This window comes from Hypomesus nipponensis, chromosome 2 (genome assembly GCF_054491055.1).
Source record: "Hypomesus nipponensis isolate SF chromosome 2, ASM5449105v1, whole genome shotgun sequence".
NCBI classification, from domain to species: domain Eukaryota; kingdom Metazoa; phylum Chordata; class Actinopteri; order Osmeriformes; family Osmeridae; genus Hypomesus; species Hypomesus nipponensis.
The window spans coordinates 2,502,501-2,516,368 of NC_140362.1; the positions used below are offsets into that span (position 1 = coordinate 2,502,501).

The window sequence follows — 13,868 nt, forward strand, 5'->3', positions numbered from 1 at the left end:
GAAGGAAAAAATACCGCCTGTACCTCTTATATATTTTGGTAAATCAAAGCTAAATGTAGGCTAATAACATGTGGATTGCACTTTCTTAACTAAAGCTAGCTATCTACCGTTTTGGGAAAAAAAACTTGTGCTGTACAGTTACACTGTCTGACCATTTCTGATCCAGTCAGTAGGCTAACAGAAACAGTATGGCACTGACAGCCATAGTGATCCTACTGTATGTGTGACTGAGGGGCATCATATCTTTCATGATGAACGCTGTTACTGCTTGAGTCATTTCATACATGAATATGGAGTTAGGCTTTGAAACATTTCGATCAGTGATCCTGTCGGGGCTTATTTGACACAGTGGTGTTCAGCATTTTAGCTATGCATCGTACATGGCTTTGTGGTGTTTTTGTAGGGCCGTATTAGGTTGTTGGTGTTGCCCCGTGAGGTAGCAACGTTACCCAGGCAGGTTTTACACCATACTTGACACTCGCAGCATCTTTTTTTTAAGGCAAAATTGGCAAAGTGTCTGTAGTGTCAGGTTCTGTCGAGCCTGAGGCCATCGTACAGGTCAAGGTAAAGTGTAACGTGCAAAGTTGATCCTTCATCTGCAAACTGCGTTATCCTCGCGTTTGCAATTGCAATTAATTGTTCAGCCCTACCTAGTTGGTGGAGGGAGCGACTGGCATGGTTATCAGTGAAGCTTACTGCAGCTCTTAGTCACACACACACACACCAAGACAAGACACATGTACAGACACACACACCCACCCACTAACTCTCGTTTGCGATGATAAATGAGTAATATTGGCTCCTCTCCCTGACGTGCCCTGTAAGGGGGAGCAGAGACACTCCCTCTAGAGAGGGGGGAGAGAGAGAGGGGGAGAGAGAGGGAGAGAGAGAGGGAGAGAGAGAGAGAGAGAGAAGGGGAGAGGGGAGGAGAGAGAGGGGGGGGGGAGTGAGAAGGGGTGAGGGGGGAGAGAGAGGGCGAGAGAGAGGGCGAGAGAGAGGGAGAGAGAGAGGGAGAGAGAGAGGGAGAGAGAGAGAGAGAGAGAAGGGGAGAGGGGAGGAGAGAGAGGGGAGAGTGAGAGGGGGAGAGAGAGGGGAGCTCTCAAGGCTATCTGTCAATATCTAACTCCACCTCAGGAGAGAATAAAGAGATAGAGAAGTGAGAGAAAGAAAGAAAGGGAGGAGAGAGACAGAGATTGACAGAGAGAGAAACAGAGAAAGAGAGAGACAGATAGAGAAAGACAGAGAGAGAGAGAGAGAGAGAGAGAGAGAGAGAGAGAATACAGCTAGAGGTCAGATGAGTCCTGGAGTAGACAGGACACATCTTGAAGTGATTTTCAAAAGGCGTTGCTAGAAAACAGGCCCTGTTTGCAGGCTGCTCTTATGCTTGTGAGAGCAACCCTGGCTGGTTCCCTAGCTGGTTACTTGGCTGGTTACCTGGCTGGTTACTTAGCTGGTTGACTGGTTCCCTGGCTGGTTCCCTGGCTGGTTCCCTGGCTGGCTGGTTGAGTTGGCTGATTGCCTGGCTGGCCCACAAAGATGCAACCACTGCCTTAGGAACAGAATGGCTATTGTGCTAACCTCTTCAGCGCTGACACAGAAGTGAGTTAGTGTACGTGGACGTCCTGGGGCTACCAGGCCCACACACCACACCTAACCAGAGCTCCATTCTTTGCGTCACACTCAGTGGATGTTTTGATATCGTCTGTAAATACCGCACCCCTCTGCCCACTCGCGCGCCAACTCAGACCTCGAGCATCCTGCTGCGCCTAGCCTCCTCCTCACTGAGAGGCCTCCTCCTCACTGGGAGGCCTCCTCCTCACTGGGAGGCCTCCGCTTGGTGGGAGGCTGAACTGCAGGATGGAGGCTGGGAGGTGTAGAGGCTGGGAGGTGTGGAGGCTGGGAGGGGTGGAGGCTGGGAGGGGTGGAGGCTGGGAGGTGTAGAGGCTGGGAGGGGTGGAGGCTGGGAGGTGTAGAGGCTGGGAGGGGTGGAGGCTGGGAGGGGTAGAGGCTGGGAGGGGTAGAGGCTGGGAGGGGTGGAGGCTGGGAGGGGTAGAGGCTGGGAGGGGTAGAGGCTGGGAGCGGTGGAGGCTGGGAGGGGTAGAGGCTGGGAGGGGTGGAGGCTGGGAGGGGTGATAATAATATTGTTGATAAAAGTGTCTACTAAATGTCCACAATGCTATATTATTATTATATATAAAGAAGTTAAAGATAGTTAGAGGTCTATGTGTGTCATACTGTAGAAACATACACAGCTAGTGGTCAATCAGTGTTAGTGTTAACTGTGGGTAACATGTGGCCTGGGTCGTTAAGGCAATGTGGTAACCAGGAAGTAGAAACAGATGGATGTCACTATGGTGATGAACTGATGAACTGCTTCAGTTTCTGCACATGCAGGAATCCCCACAGAGAGAGGGAGACAAGGAGAGAAAGAGACAAGGGGAGAGGGGGAGAGAGAGGGAGAGAGACAAGGGGAGAGGGGGAGAGAGAGGGAGAGAGACAAGGGGAGAGGGGGGAGAGAGGGAGAGAGACAAGGGGAGAGGGGGGAGAGAGAGGGAGAGAGAGAGACAGGTAGAGAGTTTTTCTTTCCTTCTCACTATTTCTTCGCATCTCCACCCCGTCAGTTCAAAGACTCGTGAGCGCCACCCCGGTGCAACAGGATGAATGGGGAACTGCACCCTCCACATCACAGGCTTAAAGAGACACCACACACTGTAGGCAAACCACAAAATGTCTCCTGAAATGTTTCAGTGGAGACGAGTACTCAGTATTTTACAGCCACTGGCTCACAGGAAGACTCAGAGAATCGTTCAGACTCCTTGCTTATCCCGCCTTCTCCATGGCTGCTCTCAAAATGTATTTAATAATTTGGGAGTCTGATAGCATGTCTAAGTAGACAGTGAGACTGGGAGTTCAGAGAGAGAGAGAGAGAGAGAGAGATAGGGGGGAGAGAAAAAGAAAGAGATGGTGGGGAGAGAAAGACAGAGACACAGCTAGAGCTCAGAGAGAAAAAGAAAGAGCAAGACAGGAAGCAGAGGGAGAGAGAGATAGAGAGAGAGAGAGATAGAGAGAGAGAGAGATAGAGAGAGAGAGAGATAGAGAGATAGATAGAGAGATAGATAGAGAGAGAGAGAGAGAGAGAGAGAGAGAGAGAGATAGAGAGATAGAGAGATAGAGAGATAGAGAGATAGAGAGAGAGATAGAGATAGAGATAGAGAGAGAGAGAGAGAGAGAGAGAGAGAGAGAGAGAGAGAGAGAGAGAGAGAGAGAGAGAGAGAGAGAGAGAGAGAGAGAGAGAAAGAGAGCATTCTCTTTGATTGAAATTCAGCCCGTGATCACTACAAAGCTATATTGAGTCCGGGAGGAATATGGAACAGGTGGGGAGGGACCCGTGCCGGTTGCCACGGTGAGCGGGCGTGGTTGCCACGGTGAGCGGGCGTGGCCTGGCAGGGTCCTGGGAGAGGAGCCGGCAGGTTTGGGGTGTCCCTGCACAGCACAGACCCTTCTCCCAACGCTCCACTCTGAAGATCAGAAGATCACTCCTCCTCAGCAGGGGCAAGGAGTCTGGAACACTGCCCTAAGGGCTCTCTGGCTGGTTCTCTCTCTGGCTGGTACTCTCTCTGGCTGGTTCTCTCTCTGGCTGGTTCTCTCTCTGGCTGGTTCTCTCTCTGGCTGGTTCTCTCTCTGGCTGGTTCTCTCTCTGGCTGGTTCTCTCTCTGGCTGGTTCTCTCTCTGGCAGGCTGTTTCTCTGGCAGGCTGTTTCTTGTAGGGAGGTCAGAGGGGGGGGGGGGGGGCACTCAGAAGCACAACAAGGCCTGATATTATATGATTTCACTCCAAATCTGTCTGTTAGATATCGATGAACACCCACCACCATGAACCAGAAGGTGACACTCACACACAGACTGGCACATACACACACACACACACAGTCACACAATCTTGATTTCAGCCACCCTCTGACCTTGGGTCCTTATCTAAAGGTCATTGTGGAGCCTGAGGGGGGTGGGCAGCTCCAGGTGGATGGTTGGACTGCGGGCCATAGAAGCAGACCTGGGAGTCTCATCAGGGTTAAGGAGACCCTTCAACCACTACCATGGTGACTCACTGCAGACATCTCCCTCTCTTCTTGTCTGTCTCCCTCTCTCCTTTTCTCTCTCCCACTCTCCTCCCTTTCTCCCTCTCTCTGTTCCAGTCTCTGTCTCCCTCTCTCTGTTCCAGTCTCTGTCTCTCTTTCTCTGTTCCAGCCTCTATCTCTCTTTCTCTGTTCCAGCCTCTCTCTCTCACTGTTTCTCTATCCCTCACTATGTCTCATTTCCTCTCTCTCTTGCCTTCACTGTTTCATCAAGACTCCTTATAGGGGCTGATCCTCAGTGAGATATCACTCCCCCCCCCCCCCCCCTCATAGCCCTCCAACCCCCCCCAACCTTTCAAGCTGAAACGTTATTGAATTTGTGTAGAGACTTACGTTGTCAACAATAGAGGACATGAAAGCCGGTGGCGGTTCAAAGCAGTAATCAGCACGTTCTGGAATAAACAACGTTTCTGACTGTGTTATCAACAAGGCACATTGATTGAATGGGATTTTTCAAACCCTCTCAAAGTAAGTTGTGATAATTAAACAAACCAGAACACCAGACTCATCAATTTAAAAGCTTTGCAATTGGCTAACCTCACGTTTACGCTGCTTCAATATTGGCTAACACCTCGACCAATTACCAGGCTAGGTTTGACCTTGCACTGAGGCAGGAGAGACATCTGGTACTGGTAACAACCAAACACACACACACACACACAAGTGTGAAGATGCACACACCCACAAGCGCACACGCATAATTAAAAACACGCACCCACAATAAAACATGATTTGGTTTATGAAAATCCCAAACCGACAAGCTCATTATGTGTTGACAGCTTCTCCAGCTTCATTAGAAGAGAGCCACCTGACAGAGAGACCAGCTACTGTCAGACTCCTTTCTTTCTGTGCCACAGAGAGACCAGCCCCTCTCTTGCTGTGCCCCAGAGAGAGACCGTCAGGGGGTTCTTTGGTCCATATCTCAGTAATGCCAGTCTTCCTGAAGCTGTCGGCCTGTCTGTCTTTCTCTGTGTCTGTCTGAATGTGTGTATGTGAAAGAGAGATTGGTTGTGTGCAAAAGAAAGAGAGAGAAAGAGAGAAACACATGGAAATAGAGAGAGAGTGTGTGTATTTTTCTGTGTCTCTACTCTCCAGAATACCCTGGGTAAACATGCACGCCTACACACACACACACACACACACACACACACACACACACACACACACACACACACACACACACACACAGAGGCAGTTTCTCACAAGACCTCAACTGTGACCTCTCTCCTCCCCCATGACATGATAAATACTGTCACTATTCCAGAACTTTATCCTATATATATATTTCTCTCTCTCTTTCCCTCCCTCTCTGCTCAAGCCTCCATGCTCTCTCTGAAGGATGAGGGGGGCTGTCCACTGTGAGACTCCTGCATAAGGAGAGCACAGCTGAACATTGTCAACTGATCACTGGCTGGCTGAACAGTTGACATTTAATAGGCTAGTTACTAACTAGCCGATTAACTAAATAGTTGACTGGATGAACACTTGACTGACATACAGGCTGACTGATCAGCAGTAACACAGGAGAGTTTTTCAGGCATTCCATCCTGTCACCCAGGGAACAAAGAAGGAGTTATTTTCTCTGTGTCCTGGCTTTCACACATATCCTGGGAGTGCTGAGCTGGATACAGACATTTATTGCATTAATATTTGATCCTGACACCAAACAACTGAAATTATTCAGACTGACAAATTGTAATTGTGCTGAGAGTAGCTAAAGAGGTCTCCGAACAGCTGAGAAATAGAGAGAGAGGACATGGAGAGAGAGAGAGAGAGATGGAGGAAGAAAGAGACAGAGAGATGAAAAGGGTTATTAAAGCATCATTAATAGGCAGCCCATTTAAAGAACTAATTAAAAGCCTCCAGCATAACCTGACAATGTTTAACGATAATTACACAGACACTATTGTTTGATTTCTTCTTCAGAATTGCGTGTCTAGAGTTAGACACACAAACACACAGACACACACACACACACAGAGGCCATTCTTCAGTCAGCCCATCCTACTGGATGTGTGTGGTGTGCGTGTGTGTGTGTGTGTGACACAGGGGAACTTGGTTGTCTTCAGAATCTTTCCTACAAAGCGCAGAGAGACAGACAGGCAGGCAAGCATAGAGGCAGGGGAGAAGACAGAAGAGAAGCAAGCAGGGAATACAAGAGGGGAGGGGGGGTGTGGATGGGACAGAGAGAGGGAGGTCACAGGCTGGTTAAAGTGGAAGGAGAAGTTAGCTGTGTGGATGACTGTGCACTCTGTGTGTGTGACAAAGAGAAAGAAAGAATGAAAGACAGGAAGGTGGGGAGAGAGAGAGAGAGAGAGAGAGAGAGAGAGAGAGAGAGAGAGAGAGAGAGAGAGAGAGAGAGAGAGAGAGAGAGAGAGAGAGAGAGAGAGAGAGAGAGAGAGAGAGAGAGAGAGAGAGAGAGAGACTGCCTCACCAAGGACCTGTGTCTCAGCGTCATGACCAGCTGTTTCTCGGACAGTAGAGGCAGAGAGAGAGAGAGAGAGAGAGAGTTCTGTCTATGTGGTGACAGCCTCCACAGTGGTCCCTGGTCACCAAGATGGACAAACACACAACGAGCTGTCACACACACAAGCACACACTCACAGGCACATGTAACGGATGTGAATCGGTGAAACTCGCTCCTCAGGTATGTAGCGGGCCACCGGCGTCCACGAAGAGCTAGCTTTCCTTTGGAGTAGCTGGTAGTGGTCTCGCTTGGCGTGTTGGAGCCCAGCGAGTGGCGAACATAGACCGTAGACCTAGTGACGGAGCGCGGCCACGTCTGTCACATACCTGTCACACACACATACACACGGCCACACACACACACACCCCTCCAATCCACAGGCACACACAAAGGAACACACACACATTCATGTATGCACGCACTCCTTCACACATACACACACACACACACACAGAGACTCCTCCACATATATACACACACACACTTCACATTTGAACACACACTTCTACACAAGCACACTCACAGGCATTCACACAGCACAGCACAGCACAGCACAGCACAGCGGCCACACAGGAAACGTCTCTTTCCCTGTCAGATATTTCACATTCTTCCCGCCAGCAGAGACCATTTATAGCCAACAGGCCGAGACTGCTTCCCATGGTCCACTTCACAGGAAACACATCCAACCCAGCACCAGGTCTAACCAGGTCTAACTCCTCACCAGGTCTAACCAGGTCTAATCCAGCACCAGGTCTATCCAGGTCTAACTCCTCACCAGGTCTAACCAGGTCTAACCCAGCACCAGGTCTAACCAGGTCTAACTCCTCACCAGGTCTAACCAGGTCTAACCCAGCACCAGGTCTAACCAGGTCTAACTCCTCACCAGGTCTAACCAGGTCTAACTCCTCACCAGGTCTAACCAGGTCTAACTCCTCACCAGGTCTAACCAGGTCTAACCCAGCACCAGGTCTAACCAGGTCTAACTCCTCACCAGGTCTAACCAGGTCTAACCCAGCACCAGGTCTAACCAGGTCTAACTCCTCACCAGGTCTAACCAGGTCTAACCCAGCACCAGGTCTAACCAGGTCTAACTCCTCACCAGGTCTAACCAGGTCTAACCCAGCACCAGGTCTAACCAGGTCTAACTCCTCACCAGGTCTAACCAGGTCTAACCCAGCACCAGGTCTAACCAGGTCTAATCCAGCACCAGGTCTAACCAGGTCTAACTCCTCACCAGGTCTAACCAGGTCTAACCCAGCACCAGGTCTAACCAGGTCTAATCCAGCACCAGGTCTAACCAGGTCTAACTCCTCACCAGGTCTAACCAGGTCTAACCCAGCACCAGGTCTAACCAGGTCTAATCCAGCACCAGGTCTAACCAGGTCTAACTCCTCACCAGGTCTAACCAGGTCTAACTCCTCACCAGGTTTAACCAGGTCTAACTCCTCACCAGGTCTAACCAGGTCTAACCCAGCACCAGGTCTAACCAGGTCTAACCCAGCACCAGGTCTAACCAGGTCTAACTCCTCACCAGGTCTAACCAGGTCTAACCCAGCACCAGGTCTAACCAGGTCTAACTCCTCACCAGGTCTAACCAGGTCTAACTCCTCACCAGGTCTAACCAGGTCTAACCAGGTCTAACTCCTCACCAGGTCTAAGTAGGTCTTATTCTGCATCACCCTGGACCAGGTCTAACTGGAATCACCCTGGACCAGGTCTAACTCTGGTTCATCACTCCACACGCACAGTCTCTGAGCTGAACCAGAGAGGGGGAGGCGGGGGAGAGAGAGGGGACGAGATGAGGAAGATGGGAGAGAGAGAGAGAGAAAGAAACAAACACAGAGAGAGAGAGAGAGAGAGAGAGAGAGAGAGAGAGAGAGAGAGAGAGAGAGAGAGAGAGAGAGAGAGAGAGAGAGAGAGAGAGAGAGAGAGAGAGAGAGAGAGAGAGAGATAGAGAGAGAGAGAGAGAGAGAGAGAGAGAACCGGGAAGGGACGAGAGGCGAGGGCAGAGTTGGGAGTGATAGTGCTGTTGCCTTCACACAGTAGAAACAGGAGAGGAGATAAACATGTAGACCTAACTAGGTCTGACGGACGGATGGCTATGGTAGAGAGAATAGGAAAGAGAGAGGGAGTGAGGAGCAATACGTGACAAAGAGGGAGAGAGATACAGAGGGGGGAGAGAAAGAGACAGAAAGAGAGATGGAGATACAGAGCTATAGGGGGAGGGGGTGTAGAGAGGCAGAGAGAGAGAGAGAGAGAGAGAGAGAGAGAGAGAGAGAGAGAGAGAGAGAGAGAGAGAGAGAGAGAGAGAGAGAGAGAGAGAGAGAGAGAGAGAGAGAGAGAGAGAGAGAGAGAGCGTGTGTATGTTTCTGTGTCTTTACCCTCTACAAACCCTGGATGAACATACACGCCTACACACAGGGAGAGAACGAGCCCTCCTTCGCTGTCATGACTGACTGGAGTGTTTGTCCAGAGCTCCAGACCCCCCCCCATGTCCAACCCCACACACACTCCTGCTGTGTCCATCAGCCACACACCACCCTGTCCTGCTGTGTGTGAGTCCATCAGCTCAGTGCATAGGCACCTTATCTTCCTCACCATCGCCACCCTCATCAACACTTCCTCCACACACACACACACACACACACACCTTAATAAGAAACCATGCCTGGCCACAGGAGGTTAGGAGTCTTATCCACAGCATCAACTACTTTAGATTCTAATCTAAAAAGCAAGCTGAAAGCTTGCGAGAAAATCAATGTTGCTTAAACTGTTAAAAACAGCAAGCAGGCAGAACGCCCTGTGACAGACTGTGAAAACACAGGACACTACAGCCTGCAGTCGGCATACACACACACACACAGCGGACGACCCAGCCGAGTACAACAGAGCACCACCCCACTGGCTCCATCCCAAAGACCACAGCAGAGAACAGAAAAAAAGGAATTCCACAAGACCAACCGGAATAGATATAAATATATTGAAATCGATTGGGATATAATGTCATGCGCTTGTGCTGTGTGAATGAAGCCTTGTTGACAGCCTTGGTCTCAAGGACTTCCTGTGAGAGGGACACCACGACACAACACACATGAATACATCGCACACCAGATGCACTGGCACAGATACAGCAGGGATCACCCCCCCCACACACACACACACACACACACACACTCTCTCTCTCTCACACACGCGCATACTCACACACACACACACACTCTCTCACACGCGCATACTCACACACACACACACTCTCACACACGCATACTCACACACACTCTCTCTCTCTCTAACGCACACAATCTCACACACACACTCTCACACACACACTCACACACACATACACACACACACACACATGGCCTCTGCAATCCCAGAATAATTCCACATCATGTTTGAGACAGAAAGCCATCCCCACCAGAGCAGAGCAGACTGGTGTGGTGATGGTGGATGAGTCAGTGATTTGACCAGGGCTCTCAGCCTTCACTCCTGACTTACCTCATCAAAGCCACTGTCTTCCTTCTTGAAAGCTTGACAGGGAGAGAGGAAAATAGGAAAAATCAGGATTACATTTATGTCTTTTGTGAACAGTGAACACATACTGTACTAAAATGGGGAACAGAAATACAACACACACACACACACACACACTTTTCCACATACACAAACTCCTTCACACACAAACACACACACTTTTTGTCAGTAACCTATTCTGCTTCTTTCATTTGATCCGGAAGCTCTGTGCCCGGCAACAGCCAATCAGCTTGGTCTAAGACTGGAGGCATTGAGGAGCGAGGTCATTCACTGTTCGCCACAATGACCTTTCACCTCTCAGGCCACACAGGAAGTCATAACCATGAGAGGCCGTCACTTTCCTCGAACGTGATTACAGGAAGTGACTGTGATTGGCTGAGAAGGTCATTTCCTTGTTTATAAGAAGAAAGGTAAACATCACCATAGAGACAGTGGAATCCTCATCTTCGACTCTGTACTGCATTACATTTTTATTTTGTTTTTCGTCATATAGCTGACACTTTCATCCAAAGTGACATATAAATAGTGCACTGAGTAAATACAGCGGAAGATCATGGATCAGAAGTACATAGTTCAGTATTCTGGTGATCAGAATCACGAACGGTCTGTATTCACGAGTCCTGTCCTCAAAGAAAGCACATCTTAGCTGCCAGGCAGGTCATTCAAGCAGTCCAATGAGGTTCCTGAAAGCCAAGTTTTGAAGTCAGCAACTCTCCAATCACAAAATCTAGGGAACTGAGGAGAGAAATACTACATCAAAACCAGAACTATTGGTCTTGAGACAAATCATGTTTTATTTAGCATACCAAGCCTTCCCAAAGGACTGGAAGCATGAACTGTTTGGCAAATTGTTACTAGTGAGATGACTTATTGATGTCGGAGTACAATAACAGTCTTCATGGTCACCAAGCCATGAAACGTCTGCTTTGCCTTTAAGGACTGAGCTATGAGGACAAGAAAACTAAACTCACAAGCAAGAGTTCGAACTGTATTACAAGGGAGCGATCCAATTCATAGGAGTTCTGAAGTCATTAGGAGATTGACAGTAATTTGAAGACAACAGTCTTTGTATTGTCTAATTTCCTTAAAAGAAAAATACTCTCAAATGCCGTTGTGACTGCTAGATAAACAGTGAGAATCGTCTCTGGAGGAAAGCGTGTAGGTGTGGCAGTTCACCAACAAAGAAAAAAAGAACTGTCTGTTATTCGTCCAACTTGGAAAAAAAAATGAAACACAAAAAAAGAATAAAACACACAAAAAACGACTCTTCACACTTCAAAAACGCAAACCACCTTCTAACAACTTCCACGGTGCTTGGTTTATTAGAACACACATGAAAGGAACCCACGGCCCTCCCTTCCTCTCTACACCGCGTCTATTTGCATTCCAAGGCCGTGGGATGAAAGTGAATTCTGCGGCGGCGGAGAGAGTGGAGGATGAGGAGGATGAGGAGGAAGGGGTCAGGAATGTATGCTTTGCTTTCTCTCAACAAAGAAAACGGGGTGGCATTGTCGCTTTCCACGTGGATTAGTCTGTGAATAATTGAGCGGTAAACCTAGATATTATTCATATCAACAAAGAACGTGTGCCGTGCCGCGCTCGCATTCCCGCTCACCCCGGCTCAGGTCAACTTTGTTCCACTGCGCAGGATGGAGCGCCCGCGTGCATGTGGATGTGGAGCGTGGTCGTGATGAGAGGACAGGGGGATGTCATGTAGCCTATAGGTTCATAATGCGGAGAACCAGCGCGTATATGATCTGAATCTGGCGATCTATAAAACACACTGGAATGATAAGATCCATATACCATGAACGAGTTGATCACCCATTTATGAGAGCCCAGTAGCCTATTGGTGATTTTGTTGAATCACTCGTATGAAATCACGAACGATGTGTGAATATGCAAGAGCTTCCAGAAACTTTCACGTTGCAGTTTCGGGTAGGACAACGTCCAAAACGCCAGACTTCAATCTCAAAACTATGACGCGATGCTCTCGGTTAAACAGTCCGTGAAAGACCGACAGTGAGTGATCAATCGATGGCTCAATGGTGCGCCACGTTGATGCAGAGATCAGCAGAAGAGACCAATAGAGACGAGGACATTCCCCGCAGCAGGAAAAGTCGATGCCTACGCTTATTTATTTATTTATTTAATCGACCCGGGTTGGTAAATTTCTCAGCATTTCTTAACGTTGAGTAAAGCTTGCTCATTTGGAAAACCCTGCATTGGCCAAATGTGGGAACAAACGTAAGAATAGTAGGCTATGCATTCCAAACTGAATCAACACATTGAGTTGTGTGTGCTTCAGTGATAAAGGCAAAGAGAGATGGAGAAGGAGAGAGCAGAGGGGAAAATGCTACCTGATTTTACGCGCAAAGACCGTCTCGTACCCGGTCCCTATGGGTTGCATTTACGGACGATATAAATATGGTCTCCATATCCTCAGTGCAATCAAAAGGATAAGCATCATATGTGTCCTTTTCACGTGCATAGCCTTCAATTTTAGAATGCTAGAGGTTATCCAGACTAAAACAATACGTTCAAAGTGAGAAGCATACACAATTTCCTCTGGACTCTAAGCAACGTAACATAACTGGCACTTATTGACATTAAGCGTATTAGCTGACTTTGCGTTAACTGACAAAGGGCCCGTTCAGTGGTCTATATTTAATGCCCACCAGTGACATACCCAAAGTCCTTCCTAAAAGGATAAGGTAGTGGATCTTACAAAGGGTTACGATGACCCGTTAGTCTAACATGAACAGAACTTACCTATACGGCTAAAACTCTCTGACAAAGTTCTTCTCAACTTCTTCATTTTGCCGATCTTCTCGACAGGCTGCGAAGGGGGCATCAGGTCACACATGTTGCCAGATTTGATGCACCGTAGATATTGAGGAAAAACGAGAGGCACGGCTTCAAACTACAGTTTCCCCGCTGTCCTGCACTGTGCAACACAGGAAACGTATTCTGCTGCCGATGTTTTAGTTTTCTGTTACCACTATGTCACTGTCTCCCTGGTTCTCTTAAAATCCAACTACATGTCGGTAGTAGTAGTCCACAATGGAGCGAATTTGGAAGAAATAATCTAAAGAATGGATTGTCGCGTTGAGCTTCAATGTAGGCTTGTCTTAAAAGCAGACAGATTGCTGCGGGTTTGCGTTCTTTCTCGCCTCAAAGATCACTCCCTCCGTGGTCTCCGTTCTGTGGATGTCATTTTTGGGATTCTCTGCTCTCCAGTTTGCGAGAGGATGGAAAAAAAAGAAAACGATTCTACAGCGAACCCCGCCCGTAACGTGTCAGGATTGGTTTACAGAAAAACGAAGGTTTTTCCGATTGGTCGCGGATACTGTCCGTCATCCAAGGGCAGTGTTGGGACCGTGTTGAAAAAGAACTTGAAGCGCATACAGGGTTCATTGCCTGGTTCGCGATCCCAATCTTTATGTTCAGGATGTGTAATCTGAGGTCCGTGTCTAGCACGTATTGTACTCTACAATTTCTTTGTTCATGAAAACAAAGATTGATGAAGATATTCTACTGTACGTGATACACCGAATGAGCGTTTATCGCTCACGCCGAAAAGTTGGCGTTTTACGCATAGGCTACTGACCATGGCATTAAAGGCTACTTAATTAAGTCGACTGCGGTAGCCTATAGTTTTCTGATGTCTACCTTCGGAAACTCAGCGCAGCTGTTGATAATCTACAAATGTAGTATTTTGGATTGAAAGTGTCA

At 48.4% G+C, this 13,868-nt stretch overlaps 1 protein-coding gene across 1 annotated transcript in view; it reads right to left on the bottom strand.

Moving 5' to 3' along the window:
• The window catches only part of cdk14 (cyclin dependent kinase 14), a 99,899-nt gene extending 86,540 nt beyond the window's left edge, over window positions 1-13,359 (bottom strand). The window contains exons 1-2 of the mRNA XM_084702267.1: window positions 12,906-13,359; window positions 10,098-10,129 (exon numbers count right to left, since the gene is read on the bottom strand). Coding sequence (XP_084558393.1) covers window positions 10,098-10,129; window positions 12,906-12,999 — 126 coding nt within the window. The 5' untranslated portion in view covers window positions 13,000-13,359. The remainder of the gene's footprint in view (window positions 1-10,097; window positions 10,130-12,905) is intronic.
• Between the last annotated feature and the right edge of the window lie 509 nt (window positions 13,360-13,868).